This window comes from Eucyclogobius newberryi, unplaced genomic scaffold (genome assembly GCF_026437365.1).
Source record: "Eucyclogobius newberryi isolate DKJ021-1_F unplaced genomic scaffold, fEucNew1.0.hap1 SCAF_18, whole genome shotgun sequence".
NCBI classification, from domain to species: domain Eukaryota; kingdom Metazoa; phylum Chordata; class Actinopteri; order Gobiiformes; family Gobiidae; genus Eucyclogobius; species Eucyclogobius newberryi.
The window spans coordinates 30,638,126-30,653,382 of NW_027315812.1; the positions used below are offsets into that span (position 1 = coordinate 30,638,126).

The following is a 15,257-nucleotide window of genomic DNA, read 5'->3' on the forward strand; positions in this document are numbered from 1 at the left end:
ACCTATAGGGACTCCAGCATGTTGTGATGTCATGTGAGTGAAAAGGACATAAGGCCCATCCAAATGACCTCTCCCTGTCAGCAGTAGGTGCAGTGACCTTTGCTGGCGCCCTCACAAGTGGTGCAGTGACGCACGTGAATCCGAATCACTGCTCCTGAAGTATAAACCATGTGCTGCTGAGGGCAACGACACAAAATTCACCCAGAACTGTTATTTGACGTTAGAACATGTGAAATACCACTGCAAAGGATCCAAATGTAATAATGTTTTGTATTCGACTTTTGAAACAATGTAAAGAACGACATTTCCACTGGTTTCTATTTGATAAATCAATGTAATCAAAATATTTAATATATTTGGTTTGGTGACACATTTGGAATATGGAATGACACTTTATGTATCTTTTTAAACTGCACTTGCATGTTACTAAACATTTCCTTTTTAACCACAAAGTTCAGTTGTTCAAACTTTGGAGCAAACGTTTGGGCCGTGTTTCTTTGTCACAGAGCTGACCCGACCACGCCCTGCCTAGACGCAAGTGCCACATTCTGGTTTGCTTGGGTCACATGTAGCGCCTCCTGGTGGGACTGGGTTGGTATTACCGTTCTGTTAGATTGTCCTGTACATGCATATAGAGTTCTATTTATACCATTTTGGATATATATGAGGATGAGGGTGAGAAGGAAAAGAGGAGCCAAGTGTAAACCCACCCTGACCTCTGACCTCTGCACTCCTGTGGTGTGCTGCCCCGCCTTCTCTGTAAGTGCATTCATACTGGACTTTTCTGTTCATGGAATATTAAACATTCCTCAACTTATAAAACACTGTGTTGTCATTACTGATGTGCCTACGCCACACTCCCAGAGCCACAGTGGTAGAGTGGTTAACAGTCTGTGGACAGCAGCATGGGTCAACTATAGCCATGATTCCACTGGTTCTCTTTGGAGCAGATTGGTATGGTCCAATGGTTTCTCGGCTGTTGAAAGTGAATTGTACTGATCCGCTCAAGAGATTTAAAGCAAACCCTGACGGGTCCAGGTCCACTTTAGCTAAGAAGGAGCTACACACCATTTTCTAGTTTTGCCAAATGGAGTTGGAGATGTTAATCGCTAACTGAGGTTCAGGACCACGCCTCAACCTACACTCCACTAATAAACACGCCCCACTTTCTAACCACACCTCTAATTACCCAGAAGCCCTATTTATAAGGCCTATTCTGCATCATCGCTACATTGTAGCTTGATTGCGGCTCGATCGTCGCTACACCGTCTATCTCCATTGTTGATCTCCATTGTTGATCTCCATTGTTGATCTCCATCGTCGAGCTCCATCGTCGAGCTCCATCGTCGAGCTCCATCGTCGAGCTCCATCGTCGAGCTCCATCGCCGAGCTCCATCGTCGTTATTATCAATAAATATTCTTTCATACTCCATTGTGGCGTGGTCCCTGCTAGTGAACTTCTATTCTGAGCCCACACGTTTGGAATATCTTAATGTTTTTTTGTGAATTGCACACTCAGTTGCTCATGCTATGCAGAGTCAGGCCCTGAGCATGAAAACACAGACTGCCATGAACCTGGCCAACCCCAAGAGCGACCCCTGGTCTAGGGGACCAGGGCCAGTCCAACCAGCCTTATAGGTACAGGTCCACCACAAACTAAATATTCTAAGTATAAAATCTATAACTAAATATAACTATATCTTTATACATTCAGTTCTGTTCATAAATATTTCAAATTAAAGTAGTTATTGAAGAGCCAGCTTTGTTGTTAGTTTAGATTTACACCATCTTTTAAAGGACACATATGCTGCATTATTTCTACTGTTAATAGCCTTTAAACATGCTTTGCTGTGTCATCTGATGTTATTGCAAACCACACGTGACTTTGGACGGTGAGGCTCATTAGATTGGTGTCAGCGTGCTCTCCACAGTCCATGGGGATATAAACAAAAGCTAGACTTCCCGACTCCCCAATGTAAACACACAGTTGTAATGAAAGTGGTTTAAGGCGGAAATGCTCCAAACAAGTCTGGTGATATGGAGAGAAGATATCGGAACTCTCGTAAACAGGATTCATGAAACTATTGTGAATGAAGCTCAACACAACTCCAACTCTGCTTTTGATGAAGGAACAATCTAATAACATGGTTAAAAGCTCAAGAAAGTCCATTTTGCATCATGTGTGTCTGGCTGATATATTCACAGTAATGGAACATATAATGAGTATGCAATGTAGGAATCAATACACATAAACAATAAATAAAACATGTTGCTGCATTCTTTGTACAAATGTATGTTGATCTTCAGTTGTTCCACCTGCGCACCTGAGCGTACTGTGGCGTGTAAGAGCGCCTGGTGGGCGTGGCATCTGTGTCTGACTCTTGCCCCTCTTCCTCTTCCTCCTCGTTGTGGGGCTCTTCCTCCATGTTCCTCTGTTTCCGTAAAGTGCTGCGAGGCTGGGCAAACATCGAATCATCACATTCATTCAAACGTTGTGTCTAGGAATCTGGATGAACTATCATCATCCAAACTGTGCACTCACCCTGGGTATCGGGTTTGTGTGGGGCCACTGGTGCTCCCTGAAGGGCCCTCGGGTGTTGGGGCTCTGCAGAGAGCGTCCACTCACAGGACTGTCCACGTGTGACGACAGGAAGTCAGGCGCCCGCACACGCCCACCGAACAGCTGCAAGAGCCCAGATAAAGCAGGATTAATGGGAAACTGAAGAGCTCCACTCTTCTTCAAGCAAGTCAGACAGTAAGCATGATGTATAATACACCTTTAGAATAAACCCTTTAGTGGTACGTAATGTGCAATGTTAACCCCATGATATCACAAACTAGCTAAGATCATAGGGTTGGTATAGATTTTACATTATTATATAATGGGAGATTAATGACGTTTGGCATCGGAAAATCATGTTTTTTGGTTATTTTTTCATTTAATCTACATTTATATTACATACTTTACCACAAATTATACTTTTGTGAAGATGAATGGAAATTTTGAAGCTAGAAATATACTTTTTTTATCTATTGATTTTTCTATTTTATTTTTTACCATGGGGATTCACATTGTTTATTTTACATATGTTATAGAGACGTAAAACCTTTAACTTTTAGATTTGAAGTCAGATGATCATTGACAATGTATAACGGTCTGTTTCATTTAGCCTCCAGTTGCTTCCATTACGTAAATCAAAATTTTAGTCCCAAGCAGAGCAGGTTGTATTGATGTTTTATGGGTATGACGTGACAGAGGAGCTCAGAGCTTCACACATAAGGAATTAAATACAAATGAAACAAATTAAAACTAAACTAAATTATATCTGAATAATCAATAACTGCTTTAACAGCTTGTATTTTAGCAATGTCTGGGTCTATTAACATGAACTGGAATCAGGCTTTGAAAACACCAACCCCAAAATCAATATAAAGAAGTCTTGGACTGTTGGAACCGGCCCCAGAATCCCAGACAGTGGCCGTACCTCCAGGTCCCTGTGCAGATCCATGGCCTCCAGGTTGTGGAAGGCGTGGGTGTAGATCTCCAGAGCTTTGGCGTGGAACAGCATCTCCACCGTGACAAAGTCTGTGAAGATGGTCTAAAACAACACGCAGGTGTTACAAACAGGGCCGTGAGTTGCCCTGTGCAAAATGAAGGCCTCCACTTGTCTAATTGTCATGAGGTGCTTTTAATAAGTCATGTTTTGACTGGTTCACTTTGGATCTGATTGGGAGATATCAGTAGCCACGCCTCCACAGGACTGGGAGGGCTACACACGCCTCCACACAGTCATTGGCCGGTTATTTTAATGTCAGCTTCACAAGATGAGCACATAAACAGGATTCATGGAACTGGCGTTAATGAAGCTTAACTCCAGCTCTGCTTTTGATGAAGAAACAATCTTATAACATGGTTTTGCATCATGTGACATAACATTTTGCATCATGTGTGTCCTCTAATCAGAGTAATAGGCTGATATATTCACAGTGATGGGAACATATAATGAGTATACAATGTAATAGAATCAATAAACATAAACAATGAATACAAAGGAAATAGCCAAAACATGTTGCTGCATTCCTTCAGTTCAGTCAGTTCCAGCTCAGTTCAGTTGGCCCCTGTGTCTGACTCTTGCCCCTCTTCACCTTCTCTTCGTTGTGGGGCTCTTCCTCCATGTCCCTCTGTGCTGCGAGGCTGAGCAAACATTGAATAATGACATTGCCCAGGCAAAGCGTACAAATAGTGCAAACCGTATAAGGTGGACATTTGGACATGGGCAGCATTGCTCCTGCATGGTTTGTTCAGTCCACACCTTCCTTGGCTTGGAGAGGATGAGACACTGCGAAGCCTTGACAATGGCAGGGTCTTCCAGGGGATTGCTCAGTCACATGGGATGAGCTTGGAGGGGAACCAGCTGAGGAGGGCCGAATGACTCCTGGACAGGGAAGAGACCCAGGACACGCTGGAGGAACTACATCTCTCAGCTGGTCTGGGAACGACTTGGTATCTAGCTAGAAGAGGTGTGCGTGGAAAGGGAAGTCTGAGCCAACCCTGCTCAGACTGCTGCCTCCGCGACCCGCATAAAGTGGAAGAAAATGGATGGATAAAGATAGATCAAAAATCACTAATGTGGACAATGTGTGAGACTTGAGAGCCCTGTGGTTAGCCCCCATCTAACTAACCAGCCCATAGTGTACTGCTCCTGTAGAAACGTGGCTTTTCTTAATCTATCTAAAGCGGGCAGTGAGAGGTTTAGCACATTTCAGCTCCAGAAATAGGAACTAACTAACTAACAAACAAAGCAAGTGCACATTAGCTGTGGTATGTTTTTTGAACCACTGCCAAGCTTAAATCATCCATGAAAATGCAATGCTGGTGCTGCCCAGTGGTCGAGTGGTTAAGGAACAGCACATATGCCGGGCTGTACGCAGTGTCCTGGGCTCGGTTACTGCACGTCCTCCCTTCTCTTTCATCCCCCATTTCACACTACCATCCATCCATTCATCCATCTTCTGCCGCTTTATCCGGGGCCGGGTCGCGGGGGCAGCAGTCTGAGCAGGGACTCCCAGACTTCCTTCTCCCCAGACACTTCCTCTAACTCCTCCGGGGGGATCCCGAGGCGTTCCCAGGCCAGCCGAGAGACATAGTCTCTCCAGCGTGTCCTGGGTCTTCCCCGGGGCCTCTTCCCGGTGGGACATGCCTGAAACACCTCCCGAGGGAGGCGCCCAGGAGGCATCCGGAACAGATGCCTGAGCCACCTCAGCTGGCTCCTCTCGACGTGGAGGAGCAGCGGCTCTACTCCGAGCTCCCCCCGTGTGGCCGAGCTCCTCACCCTATCTCTAAGGGAGCGCCCAGCCACACGGCGAAGGAAACTCATTTCGACCGCTTGTATCCGCGATCTTGTTCTTTCGGTCACTACCCAAAGCTCATGACCATAGGTGAGGTCAGAACGTAGACGACCGGTAAATAGAGAGCTTTGCCTTTCGGCTCAGCTCCCTCTTCACCACAACGGTCCGATGCAGCGACTGCATCACTGCAGCCGCTGCACCGATCCGCCTGTCGATCTCACGCTCCATCCTTCCCTCACTGAACAAGACCCCGAGATACTTGAACTCCTACACTTGGGGCAAGGACACCCCACCCACCTGGAGAGGGCAAGCCACCTTTTTCCGGTTGAGAACCATGGCCTCGGATTTGGAGGTGCTGATTCTCATCCCAGCCGCTTCACACTCGGCTGCAAACCGTCCCAGTGCATGTTGCAGGTCCGGGTTTGATGGAGCCATCAGGACAACATCGTCTGCAAACAGCAGAGATGAGATCCTGTGGTCCCCAAACCGGACAACCTCCGACCCCCGACTGCGCCTAGAAATTCTGTCCATAAAAATTATGAACAGAACAGGTGACAAAGGGCAGCCCTGGCGGAGTCCAACATGCACTGGGAACAGGTCTGACTTACTGCTGGCAATGCGAACACAGCTCCTGCTCCAGTCATACAGGGACCGGACAGCCCTGAGCAAAGGGCCCCGGACCCCGTACTCCCGGAGCACCCCCCAAAGGACACCCCGAGGGACACGGTCGAAAGCCTTCTCCAGATCCACAAAGCACAAGTGGACTGGTTGGGCAAACTCCCATGAACCCTCGAGCACCCGATGGAGGGTATAGAGCTGGTCCAGTGTTCCACGACCGGGACGAAAACCACTCTGCTCCTCCTGAATCCGAGGTTCGACTATCGGTCGGATTCTCCTCTCCAGTACCTTGGAATAGACCTTACCTGGGAGGCTGAGGAGTATGATCCCTCTGTAGTTGGAACACACCCTCCGGTCCCCCTTCTTGAACAGAGGGACCACCACCCCGGTCTGCCAGTCCAGAGGCACGGTCCCCTAACGCCACGCGATGTTGCAGAGACGTGTCAACCAAGACAGTCCCACAACATCCAGATACTTTAGGTACTCAGGGCGGATCTCATCCACCCCCGGAGCCCTGCCACCGAGGAGTTTGCGAACAACCTCAGTGACTTCAGCTTGGGTGATGGATGAGCCAGCCTCCGAGTCCCCGGTCTCTACTTCCTCTTCGGAAGACGTGACTGAGGGATTAAGGAGATCCTCAAAGTATTCCTTCCACCGTCCGACGACATCCCCAGTCGAGGTCAGCAGGCCTCCACCCGCACCGTAAACAGTGTTGGTGAGACACTGCTTCCCCCTCCTGAGGCGCCGGACGGTTTGCCAGAATTTCTTTGGTGCCGACCGATAGTCCTCCTCCATGGCCTCCCCGAACTCCTCCCAGGCCTGGGTTTTTGCCTCTGCGACAGCACGAGCCGCGGCTCGCTTGGCCTGCCGAAACCCGTCGATGACCTCCGGAGACCTACAAGCCAGAGTGCCTATTATTATTTCACACTACTTTCCTGTCAATAAAGCCTAAGGGCACAAAATCTATAAAAAAAAACGAAAAAGAAAATGCAACGCTGCAAAAGTCCATCCTGTTTGTAAAGTCATCGTGCCATATTTCAGTTCACTTGTAATAATGTAAATATGTTTGGGTACGATGTTCTTAGAAGTTCTTAGAGGTTCTGTGTTTACTGCTTCTGAATGAAACAAGACTTAAGTCACCTTGATGTCCTCCAGCTTGTTCTTCTGGAAGTCCAGGATGGCCTCCTCCATGAGCCTGGTGCTCCTCTGTGCATTGTGTGAGGCTTTCTGAGCACTCACCTCTGCCTGCACACACACACTGTCACACTCACAGTCTGCTGCCCCCTGCTGTCACTCTGCAGGATTACATTTAATGCACCTACCTGAGACTGAACATTCTGGTCAAGGAAAGTGAACACAATGTGGTAATTTACATGGTAACAATGGCTGTTTCCACACTCATCATCTGATTTTTGAGGATTAAGTATATTCAAATGACAATGTAAACTGCAAAATCTGATGTGAGTAATCAGAGGGACCATAATCAGAAAATAATTCACATGATTTTGATGTTTTAATATAATTTTAATATTTATCTATAGGAAATCTTAATAATCAGATTTTCAGTGCACTTGTAACCTGAATAGAGCGATTTGGCTTGGAGCAGGAGTCAGTGGCATTAACATAAACCAGACATGTTAAATATAAAATAAAACATAGAGAACATACAGTATAAACTGTCTGTCCAAAAAAAACATTGCCACTTGGATCCAATTAAACAAATGCAGCAGGTCTTCTCCTCCTACTGGAGAACTCCTGCAGGTGATGATCTTTCAGCTACTCCATAGTATTTAAACCCAACTGATGCAGGGAGCAGATTCTCATTTATGAAACAACTATGTGGGAAGACGAATCCCGTGGTCATGGAAATTATGTCAGTTTGTTTGAGAAGGGTCAGATCTGTCACAGCCTGCTCATCTCCGGTCTGCTGGTGTCTTTCCACTCTGCCAGTCAGCCACGCCTCCTCATCAGGCCACTCCCTACACCTGTCTCTGCTACAATCTACCTGTTAGCCACGCCTCCTCATCAGGCCACTCCCTACACCTGTCTCTACTACAATCTACCTGTTAGCCACGCCTCCTCATCAGGCCACTCCCTACTCCTGTCTCCGCTCCACTCTACCTGTTAGCCACGCCTCCTCATCAGGCCACTCCCTATTCCTGTCTCTGCTCCACTCTACCTGTTAGCCACGCCTCCTCATCAGGCCACTCCCTACTCCTGTCTCTGCTCCACTCTACCTGTTAGCCACGGCTCCTCATCAGGCCACTTCCTACTCCTGTCTCTGCTCCACTCTACCTGTTAGCCACGCCTCCTCATCAGGCCACTCCCTACTCCTGTCTCCGCTCCACTCTACCTGTTAGCCACGCCTCCTCATCAGGCCACTCCCTATTCCTGTCTCTGCTCCACTCTACCTGTTAGCCACGCCTCCTCATCAGGCCACTCCCTATTCCTGTCTCTGCTCCACTCTACCTGTTAGCCACGGCTCCTCATCAGGCCACTTCCTACTCCTGTCTCTGCTCCACTCTGCCAGTCAGCCACGCCTCCTCATCAGGCCACTTCCTACTCCTGTCTCTGCTCCACTCTACCTGTTAGCCACGGCTCCTCATCAGGCCACTTCCTACTCCTGTCTCTGCTTCACTCTGCCAGTCAGCCACGCCTCCTCATCAGGCCAACCCTCCACACCTGTGACAGCTCTGGCTGCATGTAACCCTGCTCCTGTCTCTGTGCCAGTGCCAGATTGTTCTTGAGTCATGCCTGACTTTCCAGCGGTTTCCCCTGGACTTATTCCCTGTTGCTGACCTCGCCTGTCCCTGGCCTGCCTGCCTGCCTGGCCTTTGCCTTGGATATTACCTCAGCCTTCTGTCTTCGACCACGATTCTTGCCTGTTCCCTCTTGGTAAAACGCCTGCTTGGCTCTGTGGCTAAACTACCTTCCACTGGACCTGCCTGCCAGTTAAAAGATCTCTGGACTTTGTCTAAACTGTTAAAATCTACTGTTGTAAATAAAGGTCGTTACCAAGTCATATTCCATCTGCCTGTGCTGCTCTTGGGTCCTAACCATACTCGTGACAAGATAATTGCCATTGGGCAGACAAAACATCTAAGGAGAAGCAGAAAATAATCTACAACAGATCTGAACCCCAGTGAGTGTTTGAAACGAGCTGGAGAAAGCTTTGTGCAGTGGTCACTCTCTCATCGTCAATACAAGATCAACTGGTGAAAAATGATGCACGACTGGATGGAAATAAATCTAACTGAACCTAAGCCACAGTGAATGCGTGCTATAATTAAAGCTAAAGGTTCTACCAAATATTAGAGCGTGTGCCCCTTTTTCTGTTCCAAGTCATTCATGCTTGACCAACAATCAGTCCATGTTAATAAATGTAATAGACTGAGGAATAAACATGTTTTACCTGTTGCTTTTACATAATTGAATTCTATATCTCCTTCCAGATTGCATGAGCTCCTCCAGATTATTGAGTATTGAGCGGTATCTAATGATCTTTAGAATCTATCTGTCTTGATAAGTGTGACTTTTAATACAGTAATTGTCTTGGAGGTCTGCCCCAAAGAGACAGTGGAGTGAATGACTAATACAACTAATTCATGCAGGACTAAGAGGGTACAAAATGGTTGTTTGCTCAGGATACAATACTCTGACGGTCTACAGGGTTCTTCAGTCTGATTTTCTCCAGCTTCTGGATCTCCTTCAGCTCTCTGGTTCGATCTGCATTGAACTTTTTCAGTTCTGTCTGAGGGACACAGGAAACAGATGTACATGAGCAACACAAAAGACGTGCACTTTCTGGTGCTCAACTGTCAGCCTGATACTTACTCTCTTACTCTTGACAATGTCTCCATAGGCTTTGAGCGGGGCCACCACTCTGCTCTCCATCCTCTCCACCTGTGCAAACCATTGTCAGGCCACTGCCAGCATATCTGTGTCATGTGAACTCACCTCAGGCTGTTAAGGGCATTTATGTTTTTCATTACCAAAGAACAGCGCCACGAAAAAGAATGCAATGAAGAAATGTACTGATGATGACATGGGTGGCTGGATGGAGAGACTCAAGATGGGGCTCTGTCTCAGGTGGTCCGCCCAGATTAAGAACCTCCCCTTTTAGGAGACTAAATTCTGGCAAACAATCACTGAGTTTATGACTAACGTAGTAGAGATATTTATTTTGAATCCCGGGTCAGACAATTTACTGCATGTCCTCCCCTCTCTCTCACCCCCATTTCTCACTGAGTTGTGCAGTCCAATAAAGCATACGGGCCATAAAATCCTTAACACAAAAAAAAGAGTCAGGATTGTGACCTGGAGATATGCTGGGCAATCGATGGACTAAGTCCCTAAACTGAATTTAGAAGCCATCTTGCATGTTATTGAAGTAAAAGTGATGGTCACTGGAGGAGTTGGAAGCAAATCATGACGAGGTACAAGGACAGAGGTCAGTGGGGAGTCGAGATATAAAAGATCTTACTCCAACAGAATTGCGGACAAACAAATCCGGTGGACAAATGGTGCGATCAGAAAGCGGTTGGCATTAGGTTAGACCCCAGCTGGCTCACAGAAGTCAGAATTCCAATATGGCGGCGACCAAAACGGAAGTTACTGGCCCCAAAATGGCGGCGACCAAGACCGATCCCGCTGATACAGCTCAGGCAATCAGCTATAATTTTTTACTGATTTACTCAATATTAAAGATCCTATATTATGCTATTTTTCCCGTTTCGTTTTACAGGTGCAGAGTACTTCCTGGAGGATGTGCTGAAACAGGGAAGCGTGCTGCGGAACTCACCAGGCTGACTCATCCTGGTGAGTAGACCCCGTTCGTCTGCTCATCCGAGGAGAAGGATAGAGACTGTTCTCTAGCTAAAGACTGTAGGACTCAATCGAAAAAACAACAACTCCTTTGGGCACATAATATGAGGTACCAATAGCACTGTAAAAGGTTAAAAGCTCTGAAAAGTCTATTTTGCATGATATGGGCCCTTTAAAATTGGACTTCAACAACTTTCACAATATTATTCAATATATTGCCTACCTTTAGCGGTAATAGTCTACCTTTGAATAACTTTTTCGTCATGTCTGTTTTTACACAGGTGTAAAGCATGTTTTTGAGCATTTGAGTGCTGTCTAAATATTTGTGTCATTATAATTAGAAGTGGACATTGGAAAAGCGATTCATATTTGGAAACAACTGGTGTAGTGAAGCCAGCCTGACCTGTGCCTGCCTGTAGTCCTGCACCATGGCCAGGTCGTCCGCCAGGTTCTTGAGTCCCAGCTGGAGCTCGGGGTCTTCAGAGCGAGACAGGTCCAGGAGCTGTCCCACCAGCTGGTCCCCCTTGTCCCTCAGGCCGGCCGTCTTCCTTGTGTAGGCTGCCAGCACCAAGCACAGCTGCCCCAGGAGCTTCTCCGTCTGGGACACGCTCTGCTCCATGCTCCTCACCTGCACGTCCCTGGACAGCCCAGCCCGAGAGACAGGGGAGGAGGAGGGGGACACAGACGAGGGGGACACAGACGAGGGGGACACAGACGAGGGGGACACAGACGAGGGGGAGGCAGGGGGGCGCAGAGGAGGGGACAAAGAGGAGGGGGTCGCATGGGTTAGGGTTAACCCCAAATATCCTGTCAAATGTTTTAACTACAATACAGTATATTTGTGCTTGTAACCCCTCTGTCGTTCACGTAACAAAAGAAAATTGATTTCTGTCAACTGGACACAAGTTTTAAGAGTGAAGACACAGGGAGGAGCTAACTACGCACAACATTTTTTATTTGACATTGTTTTTACACTGAAACTAAAACACCCCAGTTGTTTCAGTAAAGACTATTTTGACCAAGTCTATTGAACTATTCTTTATACAAATTCTGCCATTAGGAAACATCAGGTCACATGGCATTAACTTCCACTGCTCTGCAGATGACACTCTGCAGAGCAGTATTTATCAATAAAACCTGATCAGAGCGATCAACTAGACAGACTTAGTGCTTGTGTGAAGGAGATAAAAACCTGAATGAGACTTAATTATCTGCTTCTTAACCCTGAAAAAAGTCATTGTGCTGGTCCTAAACATCTACGAGACATTTTATCTGAGCAGATAGTCACACTGGACAATGTCAGTGTAGCCTCCAGTTCTACTGTAAGCAACCTCAGGGTCTTATTTGTCCCCGAGCTCTCATTTAAAGCTCATATAAATCAAGCCTGTAAAACAGACTATTTCCATTTGCGCAACAAGAGCCAAAATCAGAAGAATCCTGCCTGAAAAAACTCATCCACGCATTTGTAACGACTAGATTAGACTGTAACTCCTGCTGTCGAGTTTAGAATCAAATTTAAAATCCTACTCCTGACCTACAAAGCCATAAATGACATGGCCCCATCCTACCTCAAAGATGCTATAGAACCATATCATCCAAACAGAGCTCTTCGCTCTCAGAATGCTGGCCTTCTGGTGGTCCCAAGAGTCTCTAAAAGCGCAGTAGGAGGTAGAGCGTTTAGCTCCCAAGCTCCTGTGTTGTGGAATCAGCTCCTGTCCATGTTAAATATGCTGACACAGTCTCTTCATTTAAGTCCAGGCTTAAAACGTTCCTCTTTGAAATGGCTTATGGTCAGACTAGTTAGGAACAGAAATATAAACCTATCGTTTCAGCTCCGCTGCCCTAGGAGCAACTATGCTCGGGGAAGTATGGCAACTTGAGCACTATCCTCATGTTGACAGAAAAGTTGCTATAAAACATTTTGGGAACATCCTCACTCTAGACATGGCAGATGATGATGATATTTATGTAGAATGATGTATGCTCAGGCCAATGAATGATAATGTGAACCGCCTCTGTCTGATTACACAAAAAGCCGAGTGTAAAAGCTGCAGTAAAGTCTCCTCTTCTCAGCCATTGTCCCTGTGTAATAATACAAACTAAACATGCATGAATGCAAGGAACGGGTGGAGATGAGACCCAAGTTCCACAGCCTCAAAGTAGAGCATGAACTTCATGTCCAAAGAACATGTCTGTCTCATGAAGTAATGACATACAGCATGAAGTAATGACATACAACATGAAGTAATGACATACAACATGAAGTAATGACATCCAACATGAAGTAATGACATACAACATGAAGTAATGACATCCAACATGAAGTAATGACATACAACATGAAGTAATGACATCCAACATGAAGTAATGACATACAACATGAAGTAATGACATCCAACATGAAGTAATGACATACAACATGAAGTAATGACATCCAACATGAAGTAATGACATACAACATGAAGTAATGACATCCAACATGAAGTAATGACATACAACATGAAGTAATGACATCCAACATGAAGTAATGACATACAACATGAAGTAATGACATACAACATGAAGTAATGACATACAACATGAAGTAATGACATACAACATGAAGTAATGACATACAACATGAAGTAATGACATCCAACATGAAGTAATGACATACAACATGAAGTAATGACATCCAACATGAAGTAATGACATACAACATGAAGTAATGACATACAACATGAAGTAATGACATACAACATGAAGTAATGACATACAACATGAAGTAATGACATACAACATGAAGTAATGACATACAACATGAAGTAATGACATACAACATGAAGTAATGACATCCAACATGAAGTAATGACATACAACATGAAGTAATGACATCCAACATGAAGTAATGACATACAACATGAAGTAATGACATACAACATGAAGTAATGACATACAACATGAAGTAATGACATACAACATGAAGTAATGACATACAACATGAAGTAATGACATCCAACATGGAATAATGACATACAACATGAAATAAAGACATACAAACTATTGTATTCAAATAAAAACTATCAAAGGTTTTCTGCTTGAATCAAACTATTTTCGATTTTGTTGAATTGGAATAACATTTTCCTCGACTAAAACGTGAAAATAATTATTTGGGAAAATCTTGACTAAAACCAAAGTACACATTTTCTTTGGTCAAAGTTAACAGTGCAGTATTTTATATATATTAACACACAAAAGTGAAATGTTTTACCTGGAGAAGAGCCCAGTCATGGCTAAAGTCCTCTGTGTGTTGTTTGTGCTCTTCACCTGCTCCAGGTAACACAGGTGACACAGGCTGTTTCCATGGAGACAGGGACAACACAGCCTCTCCAGAGCAGGTGTGCAGCAGTTCAGAGCCACATGGGGGCGCCATAACTCCGTGTTCCACTTAGAAGGAGTTAAAGAGCTTCTTTATAATCATTATTTATTGTCATATCATTTGACCTAAATATGAGTCCTTGCTGCCGGCCTTAATATGAGGGTTTGTGTGTAAATGTGGCACTGAACTGAACGATGTAAATGTGCAGATGGTGCAATTCTAAATGTATAAATACCAGAAGGAAAAGCAGCCAGCGTTTGACCAGTTTGTATTTTCTAAGTAAAATCTGTGAATCATTTGCTTTTAGTTGCAAAGGATTTACTTTTAGTTATAAAATTCAAAGGTTTAAAACAAATGATGTCTCCAAACGGTATCTAAATAATAGACATTTCAATACTGTCTGTGATATCAAAAAGCATAGATTCTAATGCAAGAGAGAGTCATTTCAGGACAAAATAAGGTAAAGTTCTTTATAGTAGAGGAGTTTTAATACAAAAGTCAGTGATGCTGGTATCGGATCGATATCGTGATACTTGCCATAGTCGTCCGTCACTGAGCGCCACAAACACAAGATGAGAACAAAACCTACGGATGTCAAACACTGCAGCGTTTTTGAGTATTGTGAATATTAACATTATATTTAGTGTCTCCATAATCATAATGTATAAGTGACCGCTTGTGTGTCCATCTGCTCCGCTGGCAACGCAAACTCATCTGGTGTGCGCGAGTTTAGTTCAAAAATACATTCTACATTCTGGAATGGAGGTGAAGGGAAGTGGAACAGAAGATTTCAATGGAGAAAACTGGGGACGGGTGGTTTTGTGAGTGTTCAGAGCCAGGTTAGAAAAGAAGTTTTCTCAGACCGTCACCTCGATTCTGGAGCCCAGAAACTAGACTTCCTGTCTCTGTGAACACTAACTTAACTTACTGATTGTCATCATGGTAATTTGTTATTGAAATAAATGAAAAAATATATAATATTAAGCCCTAACCCCTAACCTTAACCCCAACCCCTAACCCTAACCCCTAACCCCTAACCCCTAACCCCTAACCTTAACCCCAACCCCTAACCCTAACCCCTAACCCCTAACCCTAACCCCTAACCTTA

The 15,257-nt window shown here is 45.1% G+C and overlaps 1 protein-coding gene across 1 annotated transcript; it reads right to left on the reverse strand.

Moving 5' to 3' along the window:
- Positions 1–2,303: 2,303 nt before the first annotated feature.
- On the reverse strand, positions 2,304–14,108 carry LOC140364349 (CBY1-interacting BAR domain-containing protein 2-like). The gene is made up of 9 exons (XM_072450445.1): positions 14,042–14,108; positions 11,195–11,429; positions 9,802–9,870; positions 9,617–9,718; positions 7,290–7,295; positions 7,108–7,212; positions 3,486–3,599; positions 2,543–2,683; positions 2,304–2,456 (listed from the first exon to the last, which is right to left on the reverse strand). The coding sequence occupies exons 1-9, from the start codon at positions 14,059–14,061 to the stop codon at positions 2,304–2,306; spliced, it is 945 nt and encodes a 314-aa protein (XP_072306546.1). The 5' UTR covers positions 14,062–14,108.
- Between the last annotated feature and the right edge of the window lie 1,149 nt (positions 14,109–15,257).

Coding starts and splice junctions, on each gene's coding strand:
- LOC140364349 (XM_072450445.1), bottom strand. CDS start 14,061: ATGACTGGGCTCTTCTCCAG. Junction 9,719..9,801: donor ACATTGTCAAGAGTAAGAGA/GTAAGTATCAGG, acceptor TGTGTCCCTCAG/ACAGAACTGAAAAAGTTCAA. Junction 3,600..7,107: donor ACAAGCTGGAGGACATCAAG/GTGACTTAAGTC, acceptor GTGTTGTTTTAG/ACCATCTTCACAGACTTTGT.